Here is a 17501-nt window from a genome sequence, read left to right as displayed (position 1 = left end):
AAATATTGCAGCTGTACCTCCTCTCCTTCACGTGAGGATATCCCAAGAACCACAGAATTGTCTTCATTGAGAATAATGCTAGAGACTCCAGCAAACATTTTCTTGAAGTGTTTCTGCAACTTGGCCACATTTTTGCTGTTTCCAATGATTTCAAGCAAGTCCTCATCACCAACAAAGTAGAACCTATTAATCACATAAAATTAGATCTATATCAGAACTTCAACTATCACTTTTAATTTATAATTTATGCTTCATCAATGGCCACTACATGGAAGTAACTGACAATCATTTCCTCAATACTGCAAGAGTGCATGAACCACAATTTTGCTAGCAATTATACCCCAGTGCTACCTTTAGGTTCATGTGGTCTGTACCATACAGAAGTGCATACATGCTCCATAGTGTGGATAATTTTTTTTACTTATCCATCTCTGAAATACCAACAGTAGAGTGTGGGATTGAATTGCCTGTCAGGCACGAAGAACTCCTCACTCTTATTTTCTCATGCTAAGTGACAAACTAGTTGAGGACTACAGGTAAGTCAAAATCAATGACCTAAATACTGGACTGTGACAATTTAGACACTGTCCTTCAATCAAATGGCAGAAGAACCTCTTCAGTTTACAGAAATCAGCTGCAATGGTTCCTTAGGCAATACCAAATCCTGAAACCAGCCACAGATGAGCAAGTAAGGGAAGTTTCAGCCACACTTCCAGAGAAGTAGCTGTAACTGAATTATGTATATAGGCAATACATATTTAAATAGTCTCAATACATATTTTAATAACACCTCATATATATGCACCATGGAAGAATTGGTAGAGGTTTTACAGAGCAGTACACCAATTCCTGCACAGAAACATCAGGTTACTTCAGGAGTCAACAGCTTACCGAGGGAAAGAGGACCTCTCCCTTTCCAAGTATTCTCCCAGGGCTTTCTGTATCTTCCCAAGTAAGTCTGCCAGTCTCTCTAATGATCTCTGCACACCTTGAATGTTCAGAACATCCATCACAAGTGGAGATTTGGACACCTTTTTCATGAGTGCCAAGAATTCAGTGCTGATGCTGCAAGTAAAATAACAGAATACATTACTGCAAACTCAGTAACCACAGGCCTACAGAACACCAAAGTTATTTGTCTCTGAATGACCACTCCACCTCTAATGGCTGTAGCAGCTCTAGAGAACACAAGCCTAAATTCCCCAAATTATTCTTTATCCACCTCAAGCCCTCAACAACAAAATCTCACTTCTTTGTAGTGTTCAATCTACCAAATCCAGAGCAGATCTACTTATCTTTACTTCCTGAAGTGACACATAAATCTTAATTCTTTGATCTGACTGGAAGTTTGTGGAATGAGTAAGTATTATCAGACCAACTTAAAAGAGAGGAAGTAAATAATGTTTAAAGGGTGAGATTAAAGGCTGGAGCAACAGAAATTTGCCTGTTCGTTGCAGCCACAATGCCAGAAAAACCCTTGAAGTAACTGACAGGAACTAGCAAGGAAAACCACCTGACTCCAAATCATCTTCTAAAAATTGTACATCAGCCCGTTTACTACAAACATTTTCTGCCATAGTTGCACCTCTTTGCTTGATGAACTTGTATCTACAGCAGCTATAATCCAGCTGGACCAGGTAAGAATGCAGCCAGTATTTCAACTCAGAGTGCTACAGTGAGTCATAAGGTTTCAGGCCTGCCCACAGGGTGCCCCAAGGGAGGCAAAAAAACAACAAAATGAAAAAGTTACCTCTGGAACCGCTGGGTCTCCACAGGCAGCAAGTGCTTGATGTCTGCACTGCCAGTAAAGATACCCTCCAAGTAGACCCACCGCCTCTGGACATCTATCCAGACATCAAAGAGTGCCATGATACGGTTCAGCTTATCTTCCCAGCTCAGGGCATCTTCCTCAAACACCTGAAGTTTAAACACTACATTAATATTCATTTTAATATTATAAAGTGTTTGTCTACTAATAATTACTAGAGGAAATATTTTTGGGAGTTACAAAGTATGCATTATACAGTTAACAGTCTGTCAGCTTTAAACGGTGAATATAGTTCCTGCTTACAAAAATATAAACTAAACAGAAGGAGAAGGCACAAACAAACAAAAATTCTTTAGCTTTGTTCTCCATTTTACCTTGTAGTATGGTGACAGCTTCATAGCAGACACGCTGTTAATGTGCTCCTTGACTTTGTTGAAAAGGTCATCCCATCCACGAATCAAACGACACTTGTTCTGGTAATTGACCAAGTCCAGCTCATAGGTGTTCCACACTTCTCTTATCTGAAGAAAAAGGTGTTTAAGATTTGACATCAATAATTTTTCCTCCAACATAGTTACAAAGTAGAAATGTATTACAGTAGTCAGATTTTACCTGAAGATTCTGGCTTTACGCTTATGCTTTTGTTAACAATATTGAGACCATGATGCAGTTCAAGGTGGGATCTTTGCAGTCACTACCAAGAATTGCTTTTCTCAAATAATGCAAGTTTCATCAGAGGAAGTTTACAAAGTTTTAAACTGTTCCCCAAAACAGAGCAAACCATGGAGTCTTGGCACTTGTTTCAAGAGCTTAGAGTGACAAGTTTACTACACAAGTAGCCACTTAACAGCAACCCTCAGATTTGTTATTACATGCATACATCCAAGGGCTGATACTAGCCTGTTTCAAGAACTCTTCCAAAGCCATCTCTCCCTGAGCCACAAGCAGAACATCTTTGACAATTGCTTCATTTCTCTGTAGATCAACATCCCAGATCTGGCCCAGGGTCAGTTCTGAGACAACCCAGTTAACATGAAGCCTCTTCATCAGCTGTTTCCAGTGTCGGTCTTTAAGTGCCTCGGATTTCAGTTCAATAACTAACATGTTTATCTACAGAAGAAAAGAAAGCAAGTTACATCTTTGAACTTGAATATAAACCACGTGCATTTTAGAAATGTGTGCAAGTTACCTTCATGTAGCCCTTCAGAAGTCTCTGGACATACTCATAGGAGGCGTACTGTCGCAAACGGGCAGGGAAGTTTTTCAGTTGGTTCAGCAGACCATCCAAGTTTTGTCGAAGCTGTCAGTAACACAAAAGCAATGAAATCTTTCTCTACAAGTCCTGTGCACATAACCATACAAATTATCTATACATTTGTTATGGAAAACTCTCTCTAATGAGACATTAGCAACAGGACAGCATTTACCATTGTTATCCTTGTTTGCCTAAGATGTGGTTACTCTACAGCTGAGAATGTAATTTTATTGGTCTGACTGTGATTCATGATGCAGTCTTGTCACAGGCAGTTAGTTTATAGATTAGTGTTCTTTCTGCTCTTTACCCCCTGAGCACTGAACTAAAATCAATGCTGTTTACCCAACTGCATAATGAAGTTTCTCTAATGAGGTCCAACAGACTATTTAAAAACAGCAGTTTCTTCTCTGCAGATGCAGTCCAATCTCCAACTATGGAAGCTGCATAAATTCCCTGTAAGATTACTTAAATTATGACAATCCTGCGAATATTTTTTATTCTTAACTTCAGAAGAAACATGCTCACAAGATACTGAAAAAGGTACCTAAATACTTGTGGCAGTTATATTGTTCATGTACACAAAAGTGAAGTACCTTGCGAGGCTGTACTGAGACCCAGGGTTGTTCTTTCATTTGATCAATTTGTTCCCAGACCTTAGAGAGTTCAGACCAGACACCTTTGAGATCCTGCAGCTCTTCAAGGGCTACCTGTAATAAAGAATGTATCAAACACCAGCAGTTATTCCTCATTTCTTCAAAGTCAATAGCATGGGTGACTTAAACTAAATACTTCTAATCCATCAAAAACCTTTGGATAGTTTGCCAGTTCAACAGAACTGCAACAGCAAGTGACCAAGAGGAAATTTTCCATCTCAGCACACGTAAGTTTCAAAAGAATAAAACAGTCAGGAAAGAGATCACAGACAAGCTCTGAAGGCTACAACTGAGTCAGTGTGGAGACTGTGCCCTGATATTAGTACAGCACACACTACAAGTCACTCTCCTGAGGGAGAAAACAATGGAACTAAACATTTTTATCCAAAACTGGCAACCAGATGGGTGAGCAGGTTGTACCTGGACGCGCTCTTCACTGCCACTGAGCAGTCCAGTATCTGTAAGTTCCAGAGCTTCCTTGGCCTTGGCACACTTCTCACGGTCATCCTTCAGCCTGCCGAATTTTCCTTCGTAAATGGTAAGAGCTTGAAGAGCCTCTTCTGGACGCAGATTTCCCTAAAGTTTGCACACAATACATTAAGCCAATATTCCTACAGTTACGCTGAAGGCAAGTTAAAAGTGGGAACTAAATATAAATGTTGGTTTGTCTCATTTTTTTGCATTTCCATTTTGCTGACAATAAGACAACATGCTATTCCACAATAAGTCTCATTTCGTTTTTACATGCAGTTTTTTGCTTTACTAAAAAGTACTTCACGAAAAAAAAAAGTAAAAAGCAGCTTGCTTCTGAATCCTCCTACATGCATACCTCTGATTTGTTTCAGACAAAGCTCCCTTAGTCAATGAAGCAATTTATTTTTCTGCACCTAAGAGAGGCCTACGTCTTAAGGATGAATTTTCCTCTGCAACTATTGCCAAAAATCAACACATTGGCAGGTTATTATAGAACCCTTAAAAAGACTTTTACTATCACCTAAAATAAAAAACTGCAGAAAAAGCATAAAAACAAACTGAATGCAGAAAATCTACCTCATTTACTGAACATTAACCACTACTTACTGTTACAGGCTTTGTTTTCTCCCAGTCTGTCAGCAAGTCAGTTGTTCGGCTCTCCACTGCACGATCCTCTTGAACTATTTTCATCTGCAGATTTGCTACTTGTTGTTGAATGGCAGAATCCTTCCTACGCATAATGTCATTGAAGGCACCCCATTCTCCTTCAATGTTGTCAATGTACAGCCAAGAGGAAGGGAACTGGAACCTTTGCTTCTCAAGCAAGCGCTGACCATTGCGATAAAGCTACAAGACACAGTGGTTTTAAGTTAAAAAGACAAAACTTAATCTGCAAGGCTACATAAACACACTTTAATAAATGCTCACTATAGACCTCACAGGATTTTTCAGAATATAAGTTCAAATCTGTTTTTAAGAGAATTTGAATATCATTTTATGATTATGATGAAGCTGCACTTTATGAGCTCAGCCTGACATTTCCACAAGTCAGAATCATTAGCAAAAGATAACAAACATACCTCAACTTGCTTTTCAAACTGTTTGATTTTACGTTTCAAGGACTGCACGTATGTGATGAACGTCACGGCATCTGATGTGCTAGCAGTGTCCACAGAATGCTGCTCCAGCTCTTGACGGGACTGTTAAGGGCACAAATTAGTGTTTTAGCATTCTACAACAGTTGATCTGAAAGTGAAAAACTGGAATTAAGACTTTTCTTACCTTAGAAATTTGTGAATGAAACTCTGTCATATTCTGACCAAGCATTTGGCCAAATTTGCTGAGCACCTCCTTGTGCCAGGAATCATACTTCAAGTTCACCTTTGATTGTACCTGCAAGTGAATAACGTTACATAATAGTAATCTGTTACCCTTGCTATTTTCTGTTAAACACCTATTCTGAAATTCTATTCATTTATCACAAGGAATAGTCACGATTTCTCACCTTGCCATAGTCTATGACAACAGGTCCAAACTCCTTTCTGGTTTCTGCATTGTCAAATGTTCCTCTTGCCTTTCTTATCTGAACCAAAAGGGCCTGCCACTTATTCAGGTCTTCTCCAAGACGGTTGTATATGTTTTCAGCTTGCATGTCCCACAGACACTGGTACTGCAGCCAAACCTAATGGAGGTATTTCACAGTGTTCAGAACTTCTCCAGTATATTCCAAAACATGTGTTTCCCCCCAGCCCCCAGGAAAACTGAAAGTCCATGTTAATTTTAGCTGTTCCATCATATCCTGTCAGCCACCTACCTTGACATACTGCTCCACTTCAGTCACAATTCCCATGACCGCTGAGTATGACTCCTCCAGAGCTGCAGGGCCATCAGGCATCCTTGTCAATGCATTACGATAGAACTTCTCTTCCTCAGACAGCTCATAATGCACTCCAACCTAAGAACAACAGTTACACTCATGATATACATCAATTTCCAGGGCACTCAGGTTTGTGTTTAGATGAACACACTAATATATTGAGGACAGTTAATTACTAAGTGAAAGCAAATGCTCAGACTTAGATACAGTTACATTACACTTACCTGGTATCTCTGACTTTGAATTCTTGGCAGTGACAGGATTACCATTTTCCAAGAAAACATTTCTTGGTAAAGTTTGTATCTACAGTCTTCAATTGGTGGATTCAAATATATCACCTGGTTGGTTATTCTTAGTTCATGTACAATGTTCTGCAGAAATAGTAAGAACACCCAATTTTACTGGCAGATACTGCTATGCATAGACAAGAATTCTGGACTTCAAGAAGTACTTTTTAAAATTCCACTTGCACTTAAATGGAAAGAGGAAAATATTTCTCCAAAAACAGATGCAAGAAGAAATATTTATCTACCATATAGGCCTCAGAAATAATTTCTGCATTAGTTAATTGACAATACGGAAAAAAACTAACCAACCAACCGACAAAAAAAAATCTAATGCAAAAAAAAAAAAAAAAAAAAAAAAAAAAAAACCACAGGAAAACTTACTTTGATCTTGGGTTCACCACCAGGCTTATGGCTCACTTGAGGAGCATCTGTATCCATGTCAACTTCTGCTTTGTCATCTGCTTGTCCCAGAAGAACCTGAGTCCAGGCCCTAAGTCCAGCTTGCAAACGAACACCCAGGATTCTTTCAATCTAAAGAAAATGAGACACATTGGAGGAAAAACCTGCATATTCACTGCATGAAGATCCCCACTACCAGTATATTCTGACAGGCACACTACAGCACCTAAAAGTACCAAGTGCTCCTTTACTAAGCCATTCCAGCACCAGAAGGAGCTTACAAGAACTGGCGGGTCTGTTTACTAGGGCTTGTAGCAGTAAGACAGGGAATAATGGCTTAGAAAGAAAGGAGATTTAGATTAGGTATTAGGGTGGTCAGGCACTGAAACAGGTGGCCCAGAGAAGTTATGGATGCCCCATCCCTAGAAGTGTTCCAGGCCAAGCTGGATGGGGCTTTGAGCTACCAAATCAGTGGCATCACTGCCCATGGCTGCAACTAGATGATCCCTAAGGTCTCTACCAACCCAAACTATTCCATGATTTAAGAGGTTTAGGAGTTTTGGTAAATTTGCACTGGGTGTAATTCAAAGTTTCTCCTCATCCTCATGGACTTTAATGTAATTAAACAATTTTAACCATATTGAAGTTGGCCTAGTGACCAATAACTTGAAACTTAACAGGCAGAAGCACACAATATGATGGCAACAAGTCTTTGCTGCCAGGACAGCAAATTTCCACCACTCTTTATCTACCTTGCTCCCCAGCATCCTCTAGGCTTTCAAACTGTATCAAACTTTTTTTCTTCAAAAAACAAAATTCCCCTTGAATGAAATGATCCCAAATTTCTACAGTAAAAAAACCCCAACAAAGGTCTTGCATCTTCTGCATAGCAAAAATGCACTGAAATTTTCAGGGAATGAGAATTTAGTCTCTGGTGTGACTATAAAGAAAGTGTCCCTGGGTGACTATGAAGACAATAATCAAAACATATTTTGCACCTGAATAAAATGTTACCTCTAAACATATACTACTCCTCAATCTCAAACCTACCTCCATATCCAACTTATTGACCCAGATTGGCAAATTTGAGTATGAATGAAGATTTAAATCATCCACAGCTTTTTGAACTCTGTTCAAGATTTCGGAGAAAGTCTTGTGATCATACATGCAGGTTTCCAATGATCTCACTTCCAGGTCTATCTTCTCTTCAATAATGAGCAGATCATCCACCTAAGATAGTTCAGGAAAAATGGGATGTTTAGTTTGACAGGTTAGATAAAGGAAACAATAATTATTCAGTAATGGTTAATCACATATCTTTATTTGGATGCAGCAATCCATCAATTTTAGCATTATCAAATCAAAACAGTACTGCTGATCACAATTTTAGCACTACTAAAAGATCCATCCAGTTGGCCAATTTGTGCTGACTCAATCAGCTACTTAAATCAAGAACTGCAGAACTGGTTCTCAGCTATACAATAATGCTTTTGGATAACCACACATTACTGAATTACAAATGTAAAAGTTTTGCAGATTTTGACAGACAACACAAACCTTTTCCTGGAAACTGAAGACAGTCTCAGCCAAGCGCTGAACGTATGGATCAAGCTTGTATGATTCCCAGACGAGTGCAATTCCTTCTGCAATCAAAGCCTGCACCTCTTTCTTCAAGCCAGCGACCAGCAGTGAGATAGTATTACGCTCTTCTACTTTCTCACATGTTCGCTCATATGTGCGGACACTTTCAATGAGAGAAATAGCAAATGGATAGAGCTGGTTTGCTTGGTGAGCTTTGTTGACAATTGCTAGTGGGACACGGAAACCGAGCCACTTCAGGTTTCTGACTTCTTTTGAAAGTGTAATTATTTCTGGCAGGAAGTTGACTTTCAGTTTCAGGACATTCCCAGTTCGACCTCGAACACGAGTGCTTTCGATGGTGAAAATGCGACCAGACACACCGAGGTTGCGTTGCTGAACTTTTCTTGCCCAGTCATCAAAGATCTCCTGAGTGTTGAGCTTCATGCGAAAGCTATCTCCGTCCTGCTTCAGCTTCTGACCTTCCACATGGTTCTCCCAGCCTTTGCCAAGGACATCCTCCACACGCTTCATGTAAGCGGTGAGCTGCCTGTCAATCTGTTTCGCCCAAATTATAGACCCAGACACAGGAGGCAAGTCACGAACGTGACTCATTTTACACGCCTGACTCTGTGGATATTGTACTTTAAATTTGTCATGAAGAGACTCGATATCATCCTTCACACGCTGGATCAACTGTGTTTGGTACTCACGAATGGCGCCGCGAATGTGAGGTCTGACAAACAAGGCGTTAAAGCGGGAGAAGATTCTGAACATTTCATTGGCGTTCTTTGCTGTACCGAGCTGGTCTCTCAGACGGGCTGTTATCCTTGTTTCAACTCTATCAATTCTTTCATCATAGCGTTTCATTGCTGCCTCCCAGGCTTCTGTACCTTCTTTGGAAACATCTAATCCATCTACTTCCTTAACATTCTCATAAGCAAGATTGACTTCTTCAATTGCATTAGCATCTGCAGCATCAAAAAGGACTTCTGCTACTTTCATATCCTGTGGTTCAGGTACCTCTCCTTGATTTTGCTGGGCAACAGCCGTTACCTATATTAGAATCACATTTTAGTGAGTTGGATACTTCAAAATTTCCCTGGAAGTAGCAAAATGCACTTGGTTCTAAAAAATATTGCACAAACCCCCTACCAATCAGTGATAAATTCTTAACAAACTTTCAGTCATGCTTCAGAATTAACTTCCAGTAGGAACAGGGCAGCACAGTTACTTTACAAACTTCCACTACTGTGCAGCATAATCTCATTTTCCACTGTGGTTTAGCCAAATTCAAGGATTTAAACATTTATTAATCTTCTCTGTGTTATGTCTAGCCTTGCTGCGTTTATCAACATGAGCACGTATTATGCAAATCAAGTCCGAATTAAAGCTAAGCCTATTAGCAAGGGTTCAAAACTAAACATGGAAAGTGAATGTTACACTACATTTGTGTTGGTAACTTCAAGTAACACTCTTGAAGAAGCCACACAGATTTTCTGTTTCGTAACAACCAAGATTACCTGAGGTCGCAAGACTCTCACAATGACTGCTCTCAGCTGCTCATGCTGACGCCTGAATTTCCTCATTTGATCAAGACGGCTCTGGAGCTTCCTGTGAGCAGGATTGATGCGCCACACCATCTTCAGGTTCTCTTCCCTTTTTCTCTTCACGATATCTCTCAGCAGAACTTGTAGTTTCTCATATTCATCATCCCAGGTTTGGAATACTTCAAAGCATGCAACCATTACCTGAAAAAAGTTTTAGAACAGGAACTTTAACTCCCAAATTAAATGCTTCCTGAAAGTCACTGTCCAATGCAAAAATACAGCAACCAATATCACAAAGCCATGAATATACCTTTTCAAATTCTTCATAGGCCACATGCATCAGTTTTCTGGTTCCCAACACTTTAAGCAGCTGAGAGCTCAGATCTCTTGAAATAGCCTCCACTAAACGCAATGCCCTTTGGATTGGGTATTTTGTGTTCCTGATTTTTCTCAAATGGGTAAATATTGCAACAAGGGCCTGCCTGATTTTGTCCAGCTCCGTAGCAGACAGCAAGTCATTCAGTGGAAAGTCTTTCATTAGTGGATTATAGTCATTCACAGTTTCCAGCGCCTGTTTCAGACCTATATGGAAAAGATTTTGAATATAACTTTTAATTTCATTGACCAAAATCTCTATGTTTAACTAGTCCACTAGTCCAAGGTTCCTCTAAACAGCACTGCTCTTTGCACCACAATGTTAAGGTTTTTTAACAGTTTAAGTCCTGCATGACATTTGAGAAAAATGTCATTGAACAGATATTTTACCTGTGTCAGTATCAAAGCTGACAGTTGCATGGAAACGTTTGCCATGTTTCAGAATGTCCAGAGTCAGCAGAACTTCTGGACTTTCACGTTTTTCCTGAATGCGGTACAGGGCCCTTTCCAAATTCAACCAGAAGCTTATCTCCTGTAATGCAGTGCCTGATGCAGGATCTCGATCTAATTTGGTCACCTTCAAAGTAACATAGAGAAAGAGAAGGGAGAGAGAAAAGCATTTAATTTATCTGCTTCAACTGTAAAAACTTGCTGTTATTAAATATAATTGAAACACATAACAACTGCAAGGTTTGAATAACCCAACCTCAGACAGTTTTGGCACTCATTCTTTGAAAATTGTAGGAACTGCATACAACATGTGACAAGTGTAATTCCAGAGATCCCAAAGGCTGGTTTTAGGACCCTCATGTAATAATCTTCAGCATAGTCTAAAAATGTCACCTTGCCTACTTTCCTCAGCAGTGTCTGTATTCTGGTTAAAGGCAGACGAGCCAGGCAAGATAACAAATGTTTTATGCCCTTAAGCAAGAAAAGAAAACACTTTTCCATGAGCAATAGGTGTTTCCTGTGCACACAGAGGCAAAAAGCCAGACTAGTATCTCAGGTGCTGCTTTTGAGTAACACCAGCAGAACAGCAGATCTTTTGAAAAGTAACAGGTGGAAGTATGAGGTTACAAGATGGGGCTAGAGTAACCACTGTGAAGTGGTTGTGGATGCACCACGAGCAAATAACTAAACAGGCCAAATCAGATGTGTTCCTCTCAATGTGCTGTAAAGATCTGAAGAACAGTTAAAAAATTCACAGGATTACTACCAGTTACTTGAGTCTATTACAATATGTAAGACAAAGTCATACTCTTGTTTTTTTGTCGAACAATTTAGACTAGATTCCAAATTTAGACTAGGCTCAATCTAAATTTAGACTAGACTTAGACTAATTAAGACCAATGTCTCTGGTGACTCAAAAACCTGGTCTGAGATCTTCAGAGCATCCAGCACAAGCAGCATTTTACCAGCTAAACTGTGAAGAAGATAAACAGAGGTTCTTATTACTTAGTTGCTTTTTTCCCCTTGTTCTTTATTTTATTACCTTTTGTATTTCTCTAATCCAGCGGTTGACTCCAGACTGTAACTGATTAAGGAATAATGGATCCTCAGCCTTCTCACCAAAATCTGTAACTTTTGGTTTTTCTCCACGTTCATAACATTGCTTGGCAACATTAGTAATGGTTGCATGAATGGGCAGACTGATCTCCGGAATTTCAATATTCTGTTGCAAATGCAAGAGGCCCATTTCAAGCTCTGCAATCTTTTTCTCAACTGAAGGAGCCATCTTATCTCCATCCCTGAAAAAGCACAGATGTTTCCATATAAGGCAAACCAAAAACCATACATAACACATTTAGACCTGAAACTGCTTTCCCAGAGTCAGCAACAGCATCATACCAACTGTGTGCTTCAACAATTCATGTGATTCACCTTGCAGAGTCACTGTTGTTTGTTACTTTTTTTAAAATCATGAAACACTTACTTTGGTTCATTAGCACAGAAATGCAGTATTTATACTGAATTACCTGTCTGCTTTGCCAGATTCTCGGATGTAGGACTTGAAGAAGGGAGCAACAGCATTGCTAATGAAAGAGTGCAATGTTTCATACGGAGAATCTTCACTGAGAGTGAGCACTCTGAGCTGGGAGGACACTGGTTTGTCGGCATCGATCACTGCTGTACGTTTAATGAACGCCAGGCTAAGGAACAGAGAAGAGAGTTACTAACCAATCATCTGACACTTAAGTGACACAATAGCTTAAATATGACTGCAACTTTAGGAGTCAAATGGCAGTCTGTATCATCATACTTCAAAATCTTTCTTCTAAGAGACTTGAATACAAGTTTTCCAAATAAATACTTCTTTACATTTCAGCAACAAGCAAGCTGAGCTATCAATAAGGACTCTGAAATAGGGGCACACTAAAGACAAAACACATTTTACAAAGCTTCAGAGTCAAATATGCCTCAATATAAGTGACAAATATGTAACAAACAGACATAACCAAAGAATACTGAATCCAAGTTGCATACGTTACAGCTGCATGTATGCCAAAATTAATAAAACTTTGTTTCTTTAACCCCATAGCTAGAAGTCCTAGGTCCACTCCTTTCAGCCTCATGACACACCCTTTCTTTATCAGAGCCTCTGCCTTGAAGAGCTCGAATAAAAACACTGCCTGAAAGCAACAGGTAAACCAAAGGTAAATTTGTAGGTAAAGTAGGTAAATTTGCTTATACAAGTTTTACATATATAGAGTAGAAATGTTAAGATCTATTTTACTAATTCACCTGTTTGACTTTATTCCATAATGAATGTCAGTGCTGATACTGTAGGAAATGAACTCTTTTTCCTCTTCTCCTTCATCTCCCACATCCTCTGCAAAAAAATATAGTATGTAAGAAATAATTTCTAACACATCTGTCACTCCTTCTCAACCCCCTTCTGCTATTACCAGACTATTTTCTAACCTTTAAGCTCCACGCCAACTTGACTAACTAAATTAGGTCAAATGCAGCTTTGCAATATCTCTCAGATGCAGAATGGGTTCATTGTCTTTAAACAAAACTCCATTAAGATTTAGGTTGCTATAAAAATAATGGAGCATTACAGTAACTGAATTATAACTCACATTCTGAGAGAGAAATCTTCAATACAGAATGTGCATTTATTTGCAGAGATATGTTGACAGGACAACAATGCTTCAGTGAGAACATCAAACAGCTGTTTTTTTTCTTCCAAAGGTAGCTTTGTATTTTCAGACATCTACTTTGAAAATGATTTGCAAATAAAGTCTCTGAACAACAACAAAAAAATCTCTTGACAGAAGAAAAAGCCAAGCTGTGGGAAGTACTCAGGCATTAGCACAGCCAGAGCATCACAGATGATGTAATTGCTGAGGATGCAGGCAGCCGCGCTGCAATGCAGTGATTTCAGTGCAGAAGGTTACTCCCGGTTGGGGGACACACTCTGACTGGACACATTATAGCAGACTCTGTCCTGCTCTGTCCCCTGCAGGCTGGGGAGCTGGTGATACCAGAGGGCAGCTTTCATTATGCAGAAATAAGGCTTCTGTTTTATTGTACTTATAATCAATAATCTACTTCATGCTATGCAATCCATGGACAAGCTTCAATAACAATGCTGTTTTTAACAGTGTCAGAGCTCTCCATATGCTGCTGGAGATTTCAGATATGTGAAGTTTGAACACCTGGCTGTCATTCACAAAATCCACTCTGCCCAAGTAACTGCTATTAAACCAGAAGACATAGACAGAAACGCATCTGTGCATCATAAATCCATATCTGGCTTTTGACATGTAATGAGTCTCTCAATTTCTTTTTATGCATACATATATAAGAGTATCTATGCCATGAGCCCGGAGATAACTGATCACCACTATATTACTTCCACCCTGAACTAGGGATAACCATTCTCATGATCCAGGCACAGCAAAAATGCAGGATTCATCTGTATTAATATTAAACGGTTTTCTTTAAACCTTATTTAACACTGTATAATGAATTCATAAAGACAGCTGTTCTTTTGTTCTCTTTGAGAAAATTAACCCTACTGGAAAAGACATCTCAAACTTTGGAAGGGGAAAGAGGAGGATAATCTGCATACAGGCGAAAAATAAACAATGATGGGGTATTTTTAGGCAACACCTGAAGTTTACAATTAATAGTGAATGAAAGAACCTTCTTGATGTTTCTCTCTGTGTGCAGCAACTATCAGGACGTTAAATTGTTTCTGTTGACATGTTAAATAATGCAGTACGAAATACGATTTTATTAGGATTTGATATATACAGGAGCAGAACCACCAGCATAGTAGGAATAGGGATTCAGAAGCTTAATAGAATTTTGCAAGCTCATGCTGGCAGGCAGGTAGCCATTTACAGACTGCAGGGGCTTGTTTAGCAGTAAAAGCCTGCATTATTGATGAAACCTTGCTGTATTTTGTCACTGTTTATTAGGCTGCATTCTGTGACACTAAGAGCCTATTTAGCAACAGATTTGTTGACAAGTCATTTTCGAAATAAACAGTTAGTTACAGCAGCACATGAGTAACAAAGACACTCAATCCACAGTCTCAGCTTGGCTGCAGTATTTCATGCAGCATTTGATGCGGTTCTGAGCACAAGCAGCACGGCCACCAGGCTTTGATAACTAAACAAAGGCACGGCAAGGCCCACATCTTCCTTTGTCAGTTACAGGAACTCCCTAATTAACCACGAAACGACAATTTTTACAGCTCGGTTATTTTTTTCCCTTTCCCCGGGGTTTTGGCGCTCTCGTTCTGTTTCAGAGCGGCTATCCGCCTCGCCCAGGAGGTCACTTCCCGAGCAGCCTGGCTGCCGCAGGAGCGGCGCCACGGCCGACTGACGAAGCACTTTGGGTGCCTTTCCAAGCAGGACCGCAGCACGCCCCGATCCGCGCCCACAGCGAGCCCGCAGCCCCGCCGCGCCCCCGCCTGGGCCCCGGACCGCGGAACAAAGGCGGCGGGGGAGACCGGGCCGGGCGGCAGCGGCTAGCGGGATCCGCCCGCAGCCCAGGCTGTGCCGCTACCGCCCGAGCCCCACAGCGAACCCGCGGTGCCCGGCCCGGCGCCTCCCGGCGGGGCCGCGCCGAGGCGGAGCGCGGAGCGGGGCCGCGGCGGAGGCGCGCCCCTCCCACCCGCGGCAGGGCGGCGGCTGCGGCCGGCAGCGGCCATTTTGCCACGGCGGCGGCCCCGCTCCCCCCTCACCTTTGAGCGTGGAGCGCTCCACCAGCACCGTGTGGACCTGCGGGTCGGAGAGGAACTTGCGCATATGCTCCACGGCGCCCTTCTCCTCCAGCGCCGCTTCCAGCGCCGCCGGCGCCTCGCCGCCATCCTCCAGCAGCAGCGGCACCAGCTTGCGCAGGTGCTTCTGCAGCACCGACACGTCGGCCACGTTCTGCACCGCCGAGCCCGACACCTCCATGCCGCCTTCCTCGCCGCCGGGGCCGCCGCCCCCGCCGCCGCCGGAGTCGGACATGCCGAGGCAGAGGGACACCGGCCGGCACCGCGCTCCGCCCGCCCGGCCGCGCCCCGGCTGAGCCCGCCCGCCGCGCCGCCAGCCCCGCCCGGCCGCGCCGCGGGGGAGCCTGGGACGGGCGGCCCGGCCCGCCCCGCTCCGCCCCGCCCGGGCAGCGGCCGCTCCCCGCCGCCGCCTATTCGTGGAATCATGGAGCGGTTTATCTTGGGAGAGACCTTAAAAATCACAGTTCCAGCACGCCTACCATAGGCAGCAACACCTTGTACTAGACCAGGCTGCTCAGGCCCCCATCCAACATGGCCTAGAGCACTGTCAGGGTTGGGCGTCCACAGCTTCTCTGGGCAACCCGTTTCAGTGCTTCGCCATCCTCACCGTGAAGGACGTCCTCCTAACAGCTAATCTAAACCTACTTCCCTTCAGTTTGAATCCATTCCCCTTGTTCTGTCTCTACATGTTCTTGTAAGAAGCTCCTCTGCGCCTTTCTTGTAAGGTCCTTTCAGTTACTGAAGGGTTCCCCGCAGGAAGCCCTTCCCACAAGGGTTTATCAGAGTGGTTTATTCTGGAAGGACAGGGCGGGATGTGAGCGAAAAGGGGAAAGCAAAGCCTCCCCCCGCTGCCCCGGCAGCAGCACCTGCTGCCTCCTTACCCGGAAGATAAAGCAGGCCTGAGGCTCCTTTGTCGAAGGGAGAATAGTGTTTATTTAATATGAAAAATTAACCCAGAAGCCATAAGGTCAGGTGGTGAAAAGGACATATTCCCGTGAAGAAAGCAGCAAGCCAACTGCAAGGCTTCTTCAGTGATCTATCTCCGGTGCTTTACATGCCCAGCCAGCCAGCTGTACTAATTACAGTTTAATCAATCCGGCACCCAAACCACTAATCCCAGTCTTTGGTGAGACTGCTTCCCAAAAGCAAAGGACATAAAAGGAGACAGGGACAAAGAGTACTTCAGTGAGAAAGGTGATTTTATTAAAAATGAAAGTATTTCATTTTTAAAAATTCCTAAACATCTGTTACAGCTGCCACATCTCAATGTATGCTTGACTGATCGAGGTATTAGGTGAGTTTAACTCACTGCTGCTGACATGGACCATCGTGTTCCTCCTTGCCCAAACTAGTCCCCCAGTCCTGGCTGCATTTGGAGGTATCTGGGAGAGAGGAGGGGGCAGTCAAGTTCCAAAGCAATTCCACTGACTCCCCAAAAGTACGCTAGGGATGGTGGGTGACCCACAGACTGAAACTTGACTTTTTGCTCATATGGAAGTAGAAAAGGGAATGTTGTCCCCAAAATAAAAGCAAAACAACCATATAAAACTGTGTCTGAACCTTCCATGCATTTCCTCAATAGATACACAGGGAAATGCACAGAGACCCCCAGCCCCAGCATCTGTTCAGATTTACTGCCCGAAAAATAAGGAAGCTGGGGTGGAATATCCTGCCGAGCAAAGGAAGACCTTACCTGTAAGCCCCTACACAAGTGTAACTCAGAATTAAAGTGTTTATGTCCAGCTAGGACACTGGAAATCTGGAAAGCCCACCCACATATCCCAGCTGCTCTATTTCTACCATGGGAAAAAGCATGCCATGCTCAGGCAGGCTCCTATAGCATTTATGAGACCAGTTTAACTTTGAAAAAGCAGATTTCTTAAATAATAAAAATATCAAACATTCCTGTCTGGAAGAAAAATTATTTGTTCAGCAACTAAGCCTCAACTGCAAGAACCAAAACTAACAGAGGTGATTGTTTTTCGATGAATCAAACCTATTCAAACCCCCTCTCCACCCCTCAAGGTAATTTTTTGATGAAGAAAAATAC

At 42.0% G+C, this 17501-nt stretch overlaps 1 protein-coding gene across 1 annotated transcript in view; it reads right to left on the bottom strand.

The window, feature by feature from the left end:
* The window catches only part of DYNC1H1 (dynein cytoplasmic 1 heavy chain 1), a 44999-nt gene extending 29231 nt beyond the window's left edge, over positions 1-15768 (bottom strand). Inside the window, exons 1-24 of the mRNA XM_038137832.1 lie at positions 15416-15768; positions 12958-13045; positions 12192-12365; positions 11708-11963; positions 10606-10792; positions 10151-10422; positions 9814-10041; positions 8270-9346; positions 7763-7942; positions 6695-6844; positions 6251-6397; positions 5964-6104; positions 5655-5831; positions 5432-5542; positions 5230-5349; positions 4757-4996; positions 4097-4252; positions 3617-3730; positions 2958-3068; positions 2669-2878; positions 2143-2289; positions 1751-1917; positions 892-1065; positions 18-183 (exon numbers count right to left, since the gene is read on the bottom strand). Coding sequence (XP_037993760.1) covers positions 18-183; positions 892-1065; positions 1751-1917; positions 2143-2289; positions 2669-2878; positions 2958-3068; positions 3617-3730; positions 4097-4252; positions 4757-4996; positions 5230-5349; positions 5432-5542; positions 5655-5831; positions 5964-6104; positions 6251-6397; positions 6695-6844; positions 7763-7942; positions 8270-9346; positions 9814-10041; positions 10151-10422; positions 10606-10792; positions 11708-11963; positions 12192-12365; positions 12958-13045; positions 15416-15686 — 5064 coding nt within the window. The 5' untranslated portion in view covers positions 15687-15768. The remainder of the gene's footprint in view (positions 1-17; positions 184-891; positions 1066-1750; positions 1918-2142; positions 2290-2668; positions 2879-2957; positions 3069-3616; positions 3731-4096; positions 4253-4756; positions 4997-5229; positions 5350-5431; positions 5543-5654; positions 5832-5963; positions 6105-6250; positions 6398-6694; positions 6845-7762; positions 7943-8269; positions 9347-9813; positions 10042-10150; positions 10423-10605; positions 10793-11707; positions 11964-12191; positions 12366-12957; positions 13046-15415) is intronic.
* Between the last annotated feature and the right edge of the window lie 1733 nt (positions 15769-17501).

Source organism: Motacilla alba, chromosome 5, assembly GCF_015832195.1.
Source record: "Motacilla alba alba isolate MOTALB_02 chromosome 5, Motacilla_alba_V1.0_pri, whole genome shotgun sequence".
Taxonomy (NCBI): Eukaryota; Metazoa; Chordata; class Aves; order Passeriformes; family Motacillidae; genus Motacilla; species Motacilla alba.
Note: the sequence above shows the minus strand (reverse complement) of the source record. Positions and strands in the feature narration are given on the sequence as shown.